Below are 12,213 nucleotides of genomic sequence, written 5' to 3' on the forward strand. Positions count from 1 at the left end.
GTGGTTGCTGTGCACTTTTCAATCAAAGCATTATTACAAGCAGGCAGTTCAGTCTCAGGTCCTCCTTGTGCTTTTTCTGTCACGCTCAGTCACACAATTCATCCTGTTCCTGCTGCAGTTTGTGAGCTCTATAAATCTTTGGTTATCCTGGCCATTAGCTCAGTGTAAAATAGGGAATAATCAATATTTATTCCTAGTTACCTAGCCAAATCCCAGTCCTACGGCAGCCTCTTACATTTGATTTGTCAGTTGTGGCTGTTTAATAACACTGTCTTTTGAGCTCTAAAGAGTTAATAGGGACAATTGGTTTTAACTTGCATTCCTAACTTGCTTCATCAGGTCTTTCCAATACTCCCTCCTCAGCTTGGGAGGAGTTTATTTTTCTGGGGAGTCGTCATTTGCAGGGAACATACACCACTCAGTCACCAATTCAGGCACCATTCTGCAGAGTCACTTGAAAGCTTCAACATACTTCACCGGAAGAGAGAACAGACCTGCCTTCCCCCAGTAGTCAACTGCCCGTACTCTGTAGAAGCCGAAGACTGAGCTTCCTGCAAATGAAAAGGTTAGAAATGGTCACTGTGAATGGCTGACACCTGTAGTGCTTGGAAGATGTGGAACTGGCACTACTGTAAAATGTGGGTTTGTGGAACAGAATAGGGAAGTGGTAAAATCGGTTCTCCACCCTACATAAGTGTGTCTGTGCCTTTCTAACTAGAAACAATTATGAATTCCTCGTGGCCAATTACTGGCTCTTATTTTTGTTGCACCAAGGACCTAATCTCTCGTCATTAGGATCTGCAAGTGCAGCTACAGGACTGCCATCCCAGCAGTCCCTCTGGAAGAAGGCTCTGACATCTTCTGAAACCCACAACTAGTAATTTCCTTTTTTCTGATTTACTTCTCTGCCTGAATTGTGCCTTTGGAACAGGTTATATGGGGGTAAGATCAACAAAGAAGCAGAAGAACATGTAGGCTGACTGAAAACCCTCTGCTCAACTTGGGAAGCAGCACAAGTTGTTCCAAAGGTATGTGAGCTGACATTCTGTGGCTCTGCTGGTTTTTACCCTTGATCCAGTTCAAAGAATACAGCCTTCACTAGCAGAGTCTTTAGCCTCACAAGCAGTATAAAAGGTTTTTATGTGTGCTTTAGTATTTAATTTTTTTTTCTAAAGGAAAAAGAATGCTAGAAATAAGGAGCGAGAAGTAAGTAACTACCAATAAGGGCTGCTGAGATGTGAGATTTTTTCAAGTAGTCTTCTCTTTCTTGATTTTGAAACAATTAAATCTGGTAGGTTCCCCAAATGTACAGCACTACATGATAATGAATCCTAATTTCAGAGATTTGCCTTAGCCATGATTTATAGTCTTTGCTTACCTGTGTAGCCTCTACATTGCAACAACAGCTCTGAACTTTACTATCCATGCACTGCTGATGCTAAGCCTTTTTCAGGCTAAGATGAGCTTTTGTTTCTGGCAAAAGTATCTCTGAACTGCTCTTTTTTAGGTTCACTTTGAGGCAAGGTTTGTCTGTGTTTTAAACAGCTATGATCAGTGCTTATTAGTAATACTTGTTGGACAGCCACATTGGAGATTAGATCACATTTGGTTAAAAAATCCCCCTCAACAACCAGAAAAATACCCAAAGAAAATATTGCTATCTTCTTTCAGCATTTTTCATCTAGGCTGTATTTGAGGAGAAATGACCACAGATGCTGGGTGAAGCTTTGCCTTTTGACAAAGATGAAACTCACTGACTTCTAATGTGAAACATCTAAAACTTCGACAGCTTGTCAGGGCTAAAGAGAAAGCTTTAGGAAACAGCAAGGAAAAGGCTCTCTCCTTGACTGGTGTTCAGATAGCCAGGACAAACTGTACTACAGGAGGACCTCTCCTGTACTTACAAGTGAGCCCCTCAATAGCTTAAGATTGACAAGCCCTAAAAGGTTATGGGAACAGGGGCAGGTGTCCACGATGAGAGCAGAATTGCAACTTTCCCCTGGAGCAGCTCAGAACACAATAAATGCAAGACAATCAACCCCTCCATGAAAGGTGGATGTGACCTCCCACCTACTTGTGTGTTGATGTCATATCCTTAGGCAGTCTAACACCTCAAGACACAGTGGTACAAAGCAAGTGTTACCAAGGCAGTTTGCTCCTATTGCCTACCCCAAAAGCCTGTGGGACTGTGCCCAAACCTCAGTGCCCAAACCTCACAGCTTGCTGTGAGTTTACTACCAAGAACACAACATGAAGCTGTGGTCATGTGGAGCAAATTTTTTGTTCTCATTTTTGCATGCTTCTACACTAGCTATAAATAGAAATAAAAGTGCTGCTTTGCCTCTCAGGGAGCTTGCCAGGCCCACAGCTAAGTGACTAGTTTCTGTGACAACAGTTTTGCTCATGGCAATACTAATAATAGTGTCCTCATGATGATTTGTCAATTAGTGCTTGATCTTGAGAATAAGCTTTCACTGAAAACATGGTCCTCAAGGAAAGAAGTTGTGGTGGCAGTGTATGTCACTAGCAAGCTATGTACCTTTAGTAGTTACTAAATGGTGTTTCACACACTCATGAGTGGCACTATTAACATGACGGATTACATAATGTGTATTCTTGCCTTACCTGGACTGTAGACCCAAAGGGTGAATATTGTGTCTTTGGCATTAATCCGCTGGTATGCTTTTCCATCTAGTGAGAACTCCACTTCGAATGTCTTTATACATCTATAAAAGAAAAACAGACAGCTCGGTAAATACAGCTGATAATGCTGTGAGCAATCAAATCTTCACCTCAGGGCCATTCCAACAATAAAGGGCAAAAATAGGAAATATTCAGTTGACTTATTCCTACCAAATGTGGGATGGCATTAATTGTCAGTATTAAGAACCACGGCTCCAACAGCCCACAGAAGAACACCCAGACTGACTTCTTATATTGGATACTTGCAGCATCACAAACTGTTAAGCATCTTTTACTCCCAAACCACAGTTATCAAGGCTGAAGGAAAAGTCTAGGGAGACTGGCTTGAAAAGGAGCTAAGTCAGTGCTTCCTGAGGGAGTGAATGCACACTGGATCACCTCTGACAGTTTACCTACAGAGGGTTTCCAGTCTAGTACAGCTTTCTGGAGCAAAGAACTGGAGGTTTTCTCTTCCAGCTCATATCCCTTACAGGGATGTGCAAGATCCCACCTAGGCACTTGCTGCTAATATTAACTTTTATATGGATCTCCATGTCTGCTATGCTGAAGGCAGGTCCCTCAAAAATGACCCTGGATGCTGGTAAGCAACAGGCATATTCTCTTGTTCAGACTGCAAATCAGTCACGGTTGCTTTCCATTGTTACTGCATGTAGGTCCTACAGTTCATTTGTCAGACATATGCACCGTAGCATCTCTGAAGGAGCAAGTAGTCATTAATTTGTGAACTTGTTGCTTTTTGTAGGACTGGTGCCAACTTAGGGAGTAATGTGCTGGTAACTCAGTTATACACATTTTATTTTAAAAGTTACTTACTTTGAATTTACACAGCCATCATCCCACAACACAATGACCTGCCCCTTTGTGAGAGGGATCAAACGAACACCGGTCACCTGTCCAAAGACACATGCCCATGTAAGAAAACTGTACAAACCAATCAGACAGGTCAGATTTCTGTGTTCATCCTTCCTCACTATTTACTTTGATTCTTTTCACTGAGACAGGAAAAAAGCAGAATTCCTGACTCTGTGGCTTTGTAGCCTATGTCTCCAACCTGTCAACCTTGCAGAGCACCTTCAGAGGCTCTGGGCACCACTGTGAACATGTGTGGGACTGAATGGGCAGATACAGATGTCTAATCTACAACAGCCATGACTCCATTTTATTTTTAGTGATCAGTTATTAATTGGAAAGATTTTGTCAAGCATATGATGTGATTTAAAAAAAGACACTGTACTTTCCAGTACTGCATTAGTATTTTCCCACCATGGATAAACTTGCACTTATCTCAGGAGATGGCTTCTATCACTTGTGGGTGAATGCTTTATCTTGAATTATGCCTGAAGAGCCTTCTCATCAGAGAGAACTGCTTACAAATAATAGGCCCAAATGCTAGTCCAGCTATTAGTGAGATTTAAAGCAGGAAGCAGTTTCTAATTTGGTGAGTCTGGCAGCAGAATACAACACATACTTGATCAGGAACAGATCTGGGTCTTGCACAAATGTGGATAAGAAAGACTGAGGGAACAGGACAATCTTGCTTCACTGTCAGAATGCCACCTTCAGGAAATGGGAATGGGCCTGTTGCCACTGGGTCCTGTGGAGCCAAAGAGAAGTGTTGTGAATAATCTTTCATTACAGCACCTAAAAGCCAACTGTTACACCAGTGTAAAGGGACGGTGTATTTACTTTGGGACTGTAAATTTTCAATGGAGTTGGTGCTGGTAAGTGGCTTACAGCCATCAAAGTTCTTCAAGCTGTGAGACATTTCTATCTTGCCCATTTTCCAGCTCTTTAGGAAACAAGGGGTTTTGTGACTCATGAACTGTGTTGGTCACAAATGCCCTTTATGTGCAGTTTGTCACTTCTAGTAACCTCCCATGGATGCCTTTCAGGCTAGTGGTATTTACAAACTACACTCCTGTCTCTTAGCTATGGATTCCCAGAATGCAGTGAAAGCTATGCTAGCTATAACAACCAGTCAACTGGTCTCTGAGTTTCACCAGACGGCCAAGAGTATCTAAAAACCTTGCTGCTGTCCTGTTGAAGGAAGATCCAATGGCTCCTATAGTATCCCACCAGCCTCAGCAATAGTGGGTTATGGTGACTGGGAAGAGAAGACATAGTACTGTACACCAAAGTCTGAAGGCAATTGCTGTCTATGGGTCCCAAAGCAGATAAAGTTGGCCTCCTTTATTTAAACCCATGGGTCTGAATGCATAGGAAAGCTATGGGAGAGGTAGCTGAAGTGACAGACTGCTTTCATATTCTCAAAGATAGCAAGTAATCTGGGCATGACTTTTCTCAGTAGGGAGGAGTCCTCAGAGAGGACTTACTCCTCAGCCCCTCAGGGGTGCATTCAAGAAATTCTGAGGATGAGGGGAAACTGCAGGCCTCCCTGTGAGCCCTTGAGAGATTCCAAGTGTCTTCTGAACTTGCACTGGGTAGTTTCCACCTCAGAGATGTTTGTTTTCTGTTATTGAGTGGGGTTCATTTCAACTCTTTAATGCAGCAATTTGGCCATGTGACTTATTTGGGGAGACAGAACAGAAAGGCTCACTGAAGGAGAGAAGTTAGAACTTGCTCTGGAGCAACTCTGGCTCCTTATTTAAGGGTAGGCCAGTAGCAAAGAAACTGGTCATCTACATTTAGTGTCTTGTGTAACAAATGCAAAGGTATAAGTTGTGTATCAGCAACATTGCTCTTTGTGACTGAGAGTGCATTTTCATTTGTATACAAGACACACATGACTAAGGAAGTTCTGACTACCTGAGCTGATTTCTTGTCTCTTTAGCTGTAGTTAACTAATTTGTAAGCACTCTACCCATACAACACTTCAAGCAAACACACGGTCATACCTCAGCATCCCTTATTTGCTGGAACTGTTCTGGGGAAGGAAAGTCAGGCTTTCCCAGCTTTTTCCACTTCAGGTAGGGATTGGTTTGGTTGTTATCCAGGTAATATGTCATATACACCATGTCTTTGGGAACACAAATGAAAGGGAGTAAATTCTTTACTTTGATTTAAAGATAACAAAAATAAATTTAGCAGAAGGTGTTTAAGTCTACCTTCTCAAAAGTTATTTCAGCACTTCAGAGCCTGGCTTCCACTGGAAAGTCACAAGGCTGGCACTCTTAAAAGGCTCTACAATTTATATTTGCCAAGTTTAAATTTCAAGCTGCCTCTTCCATTACCAAAATTGAAACCCTCTTATTTTTTGCACAGGTGCTGCACATGTTTGTTGGACAACTGCATCAACTGTGTAATACTGTGGTCATGTTGGCTGTGTTGGAGTCATCCCAGTAAGGTAACTCTTGCCTGACAATATGCAGCCAAGGACACTGAGATTAATAGCTTTCAAAAAAGGCAGCACTTGCAGCTGACATTAAAGACAGGGTCAAAGTGCAGGCATTAAAAAAGAACCTTTCCTAGAAGAGCACCGTCATATCTCAGAAAATCTGGGAGTTCCCATAAAACGAGAGTTAGCAAGTGAAACTCACTCTTGCAAAAAAAGGCAACCAGGCAGAAGTGTTTCAGCAGATGTTCTATTCTAAATATCTATTATGTGAGCTGCCTACATGATATTTGTTTACCTCGAAGTTTGGGGAAGTGGGTGGCATTCACTGTGATGGTGCTGATATTGGATGAAGTCCTGTTATCCTCACTTGAATACATCAGTAGAGTTGCTTGCCAACTGTCTGAAGGTTGCACCTCACTCGGGGTGTGCACAGATGCCAGGACACCAACTGTGCTGTTCTGAGTGCTTTCACCTTCACTGCTGTTCACTTCTGCAAAAATCTGCTTTTCTCCTTTAAAAAATGTGACAACTCTGTAAGCATCACTGCTAGTCAATGGTCATAACATGGGAATCTATGTTCTAGCTTATGTTACCAGGTATAGCATTTACTCAGGCTTATTTTACAACAGCAGAGCATGCACGTACTGCAGCAGTTATGCTCAGCAGTTCAGCTAGCAACATTCAAGTATGTAACAGTGAATTAGGATCTTCCTTTAGTATGCTGCATGGTTCTTTCAGCTGTGGAGATTTCTTAAAGACATTTGCAGCCTGGTGTGATGGCACAAGAGGGAAGTACCAGCCACAAAAAAAGAGTGGTTGGCATGCAGAGGGTATAAAAAAAGGAGTAAATTAAATCAAATGGTTAACAGAGTGTCAGGAACATCTCCTGAGCTATTAATTTCTCAGAGGAAATCAATTTTCATTTTCTTAACACAGCTAGTAAACAGGGGAGGAGCAGGAGAAATCCTGCTTTTATCAGTGGTGGCATGACTGGAATAATCTCTCTTGGGCAGGAAGCTTCTAGGTAGAAGAGGTTATTGATATACTCTTTAATCAGTGGTTACTATACCTAGCAGTGCTAGCAGGCCCATGACAGTCAGCACTGGTTTCCGCACCATCTGGACATGAGGTGGCTTTGTATTGTTCATCTGAAAACGGGCTGTCAGAGTTCGCTGTGTAAAGTAATGGGGGTGGTAGCTCAAGAAGGCATTGTCATTACTTAGCAGTGTGTAGTTGATGGTGTTGTTGGCTTTGGAAATCAGCAGGTTTTGATGCTGGATAATGACCTGCAAGTTCATAGAGAAGATAGAACTTCATCCTGAAGAAAATTCAACAAACACACAATGTCTGGTTTGTTTTGGTTTTTTTTTTCATTTTTACAGCATATTGAAAAGAGCTGCCACTCTGCCATTTAGAAAAGCTTGAAGAAATAAACTGTTCCTCCCAACTCTTGAAGAAACTGTTCTTTAGGTAACACATTAATCACTGGAAATGTGAAGTATCCATATAGTTTTTCCAGTAAAAAGTCTGTGAAATAACTATTACTACTACTCTACATAAATTATGAACATATTTCGTAGCTATTGCACTACAAATGATGCTCCTCTATCTTGAATACTGAACTAGGTCTGGATTTACCATTTACCAGTTAAATATAAATGGTTCTCCAACTCTGGAGTTACTCTGTACCCATTACACAAGTGTCTGGGAGCTGGTCCTGGATTCTCTTCCTCAATGAGTCATTTTACCCACTCGGTGCTAATATGGAATTAGTTCTCCTGGTATTTCAGTGGTTGCTGTGCTTCTTTCCTGCAAAATGTCAGAGCTCCCAAGCTTTCTGTTTACCAGATTGTGTCCAAATATCAGAATCAAACAGAATTTCACAACACTGACAACTGAAAAGGTCTTATAATTGTGTTCCCGAAGGAACACAGGGCTCCAGCTCCTATCCACCCAAGAATTCATTTTCCATTGGATGTGTCTTTCCCCCCCCCACCCCCTTCATATCACCACATCATTATAAACACTGTTTTGTCTCACAAATTCCCTGCAATGTAGTCAGTGACTTGTTGCTTTGGACAAGACTGCTTTGTATGCAGCCTAAAGGAGCTGGGAGCCTTTGTCTCCACAGGAGCAGCTGATAAGGTGTATCCTGTTTCTGGGTGATACACATGCTCCCAGGTTTGGGAACTACCACTCTGCACAGGAGCATGTGAACTCTGGATACTGTGTAAGATAGTGGGTTGCAAAGCAACAAGCCTGCAGTAGGAACTACTCCTATGCAGGGGCAAGAGGTGAGCTAGGAGTCAGTCTACAATTCCTGCAGGAGCAGGAATGCTGAGCATTCTCTTCTGCTGTTCTGATCAACAGCAGTAATTAATATGACCACATGTACATTCATTATCCAAAACCAAAGAATGGACTTTTGCTGAGAGATCAAGGGGCTTTTTAACTATACCTGATGTCTCTTGATGAAACAAACTTATGAAGGAGCCTGGAAATAATGTCTCATATAAGTGAGGAGATAGCTAGAAGATTTATTACATGGAGAGAAGATGTGTAGGTACAGTCTTATCAGGTGGGTCTAACTGGGGGACTGTTACAATATCTGTCATATTCTCCAACACATGGAAGGCTAGTTAGCAGTTGCTTATTTTTAAAGGGAAGATGAAGAAAACTAATACAAACTAAATAAAGGTACTGAAAACAGACTATTCAGGGAAACCCCAGCTGTATCACTAAGGAACTCTCCTTCTGCTGGATCTATTATTCTGAGTAGCTAATTAAAAATTGACTGTGTCTACTTTTGCAACTGCATTCATGCATCAGGAGACCCTACTGTGACAGGACTGTCAATGAACTGAATTACCTTTACAACCATAGCTGCATAGGTCACATCAGCTCGCCACAGTTGTGGAATGGACCATCCAACCATGGGATCTGCTTCATCATTGTATATGGCAACAGAAGCAAAATTTGGAAACAGCTTCTGAATTTGTTCAATTGCTTCTACTTCCTGTTGTAAGATGTGGAGAGAACTCCCACCTCCCTGTAACAATATTTCATATCTGCTTAGTGAAAGTGAGCAAACAGTAGTAAACACTGTGTGATATAACATACAGACATAAACACATTATGAAAACATGTTCCTAGAGTCCCTGAGGAGCTGTGGGCCAGAGAGTATTTTACATAATCCATTACAGCATGTGCTGTTTGCATGAGCTCCTCCTAGAATATAGAATAGAGTAGAGGCCGAGAAGTTGTTTCCCCCTGGTAATTAATGAAAAGGCAAATTTACTTTGAGTTGAAGTCTTGCAACTGAACATCTTCAAGGTTTTGTTAAAATAGCTAGTCATACTTCCTGCTATAGGCTCGATACTCATCTGGAAATCAACTTCATAAATCAGAGTAAAATAAATTTTTTAAAAAATAATAAATTAAGAAAAAACCCTTGGATTGAACAAATTAAGAAAACAGCCTTAAATAGAAATTTTGGACTGACCTTCTTATGGAGAGAGATGTAGTCCAGCCTTACACCAGTCTCCCCTGTGAAGAAGTTGGTCCCATTATAGCAATGACAGAGAAGACTCCAGCATATGGGTGACTTGGGTAAGGGGTGGAAGGAATCTCCAGGCCCTCCAAATTTTAGTAGAGGACTAGCTGCTCTTAATCCTTCTGAACATGCATCATAATAGTTGAGAAAGCCTGAAGTACAAACCAATGCAGATATCAGAGATGATAACTCAAATCAGAATCTTGATCTAAAACTAGAGGAACATGTTATAATTCTGTTATTGCATTTATTAGCACCACGTCACAAACTAAGATGACTCTTTCCTACACACCAAGAACATGAGAAGATGTCAAAACCTCAGCTGCCTACACAAGGTTCTTCCAAAGGTCTTGTGAGGACCTGTTCCCAAAGCAAGCATCTACCAATGAACAGTTTTCCCCTTACTCCACCCTTCACCCACTTATCCCCAGTAACCTTACTTCATGTCCAAATAACGAACCACATCTTCTTCGTGTAACTGCTGTTCTGTTTTCCCTGTTCTACTATCCCTGTATTTATACTGATGTCCAAGCTGGAACAAAGTGTAGTCAGTAACATGACTTTAGTAAAACAGAATAGATATACTTTTCACATTCCTTATCACTCCTTATTTCTTATTCCTTATCACACCTTATTTCTTTGCCAACATCTCTCCTTTCTTACGCTCACGCCTCCACCTACCCCACACACCTGTCTCACTTCACAACACTTGCAACTGCTCCAAAACATGCTCACCTTTTACTGTCATAGACACATTGTCAAAGTCGTGGTGGTCTGGTTCATTCCATGTTTCAAAATTCCATTTAGCAACATGCTCCAATCCATACCTATCTGTGGGAGAGGTCTCATTTATCACTGTGCTGCATATTCAGACAATTTGATCAATTAATCACTGATCCAGACAATCCTATCAAATAGGGCTGCTAGTAAAACAGGTATAGATATTACCTATTTCTAACAATAAGGGAATTGTGATTTTGGTAGTTTGAAAATTATCTCTCATTTTCAAAGAAATGCAGCAATATTTGAAAAAGATGAAAGGTGAGAGGGAGGTGATAGGAATTAGAGTCTTGTGGTTAGGGCACTCACATAGCTTTAATTCAGGTTGAGGTTTCTGTCTCTTTAGAGATATTTGAAGTTGGCATGTGAAAAGCTGGTGGTTTACAACCACAACAACATAACAAAGTTAGAAGTCAGTCCTCAGAGATAGGCCAAACATGCTACACAGAACACATTACTTATTCAGGATGTTGGTCACTGATCAGCAAAAAAAAAGGGCTATTATCCCATCGTCTGTTCTGGCAGGTGTTTTTTCCTGTTCTGTGCTGAAATCCAGGGTCTTGAAATTGATCAGAATATACAGAACTTTTGAGGTAGTTAGAAGTGATTATAACAGAATAAATAACAGGGCTTTTTCTTTTTTTTTTTTGTTGGTGTTTTGGTTTGGTTTGGTTTTTTAACTTACCTATATATCTGCTGGCCAGAAGTGTAATCAAGTTTCTCCACTTTATTAACTGTTCTTTATCTTCAAAATCTAAAAAGTATCCTGATGGATTCCCCATCAATTCAAATCCTGAAAAAAGACACAAAAGATTGGTCTCCTTTTTTGGTAAATGCTATCTCCTTTTGATTTATGAAGGAGTTATTGCATTATCTGAAACAAACTTGTTAATGAAGAAGCATGACTAAATGGGCTTTCTTTCCTGTTTCTACATGTCCCCACCAGGAATATTTCAGATTTGAGATTGCTCACACTTACTAATGACTACAGTAATCACTACTAATACTTACCCTCCTAAATTCAGGGCTCGAAGGGAACTTTAAACAGTGGATATTTGCAGAAATACAAAAGAATCTATACCCTGAGTATCTGCTTCTCTGGCCCTTTTAGGTATATGTTAATGGGTACAAAGTTTTCTCCTCTTCAAGAGATCTCATTTCCTAATTCATACATCTCAAACTGTTGTTGAAAGCAATGTAAAACCATTTGTGTTAACTTCAGTAATAGTGTTTTGCTCACACTGTTTACATTTAGATGGACATGAGGTAAAGACAAGTAGGAAAAGAAATAATTTTTATCAAAATCAGCTTTGGCAAAGCTCTCTAAGAATTTTCTGATGATGGTACAACATGGGTAAACAGATGTAGCAAGTTGTGGAGGTAGGGAGCTGCCCTTACCTGGAATTAGCTTATTTTCCCACAGGCGATCCATAAGGTTATCCAAGGCAGTAAAATTGTAGTGAAGTTTCCCATTCATCACTCTGAAGCATACAGGTAAGATAAAGTACACATGTAAATATGGCAAAAGTGGCATTTGGTTGTAGATAATGGGTCAGATGGCTGCATTCTTTTGGCTCTCAAAATCTACATATAACTAGGGTTCTGGAATTGTACATTCTTCCTCTAAAGTAACAGGTGTTCACCATAATCAAGTCATGTTTCTTGTCCAATCCATGCCCTTTTCCTATTCCAGCAGCAGCAATAGAAGCAAAATAATGAACTTGCTTGCTTGCTTGAGTTTTTAACAGCTTCAAATTCCTGAAATGCTTTTCTTGCCTGGTATCTAGTGAAAAAAAAATATAAAGTAAGGCTTTGTAAGCACCCTTGAGATCAGTCCAGCCCTGATCATATAGGAAGGCTGATCAAGGTCTTGTTAGCACCT

The 12,213-nt window shown here is 40.7% G+C and overlaps 1 protein-coding gene across 2 annotated transcripts in view; it reads right to left on the reverse strand.

Annotated features, from left to right (window-relative positions):
* Positions 1-325: 325 nt before the first annotated feature.
* IDUA (iduronidase, alpha-L-) overlaps positions 326-12,213 on the reverse strand; it is a 44,650-nt gene continuing 32,762 nt past the window's right edge. The window contains exons 3-14 of one of the 2 annotated variants that reach the window (XM_026866206.1): positions 11,730-11,812; positions 11,017-11,124; positions 10,287-10,382; positions 9,501-9,703; positions 8,868-9,047; positions 7,068-7,284; positions 6,294-6,509; positions 5,559-5,680; positions 4,172-4,297; positions 3,517-3,593; positions 2,626-2,726; positions 326-551 (exon numbers count right to left, since the gene is read on the reverse strand). In XM_026866206.1, the coding sequence (XP_026722007.1) occupies positions 451-551; positions 2,626-2,726; positions 3,517-3,593; positions 4,172-4,297; positions 5,559-5,680; positions 6,294-6,509; positions 7,068-7,284; positions 8,868-9,047; positions 9,501-9,703; positions 10,287-10,382; positions 11,017-11,124; positions 11,730-11,812 (1,630 nt within the window). In that variant the 3' untranslated portion in view covers positions 326-450. The remainder of the gene's footprint in view (positions 552-2,625; positions 2,727-3,516; positions 3,594-4,171; positions 4,298-5,558; positions 5,681-6,293; positions 6,510-7,067; positions 7,285-8,867; positions 9,048-9,500; positions 9,704-10,286; positions 10,383-11,016; positions 11,125-11,729; positions 11,813-12,213) is intronic. The other variant, XM_026866207.1, reaches the window with a different exon arrangement.

This window comes from Athene cunicularia, assembly GCF_003259725.1.
Source record: "Athene cunicularia isolate RWA chromosome Z unlocalized genomic scaffold, athCun1 chrZ_part2, whole genome shotgun sequence".
Taxonomy (NCBI): Eukaryota; Metazoa; Chordata; class Aves; order Strigiformes; family Strigidae; genus Athene; species Athene cunicularia.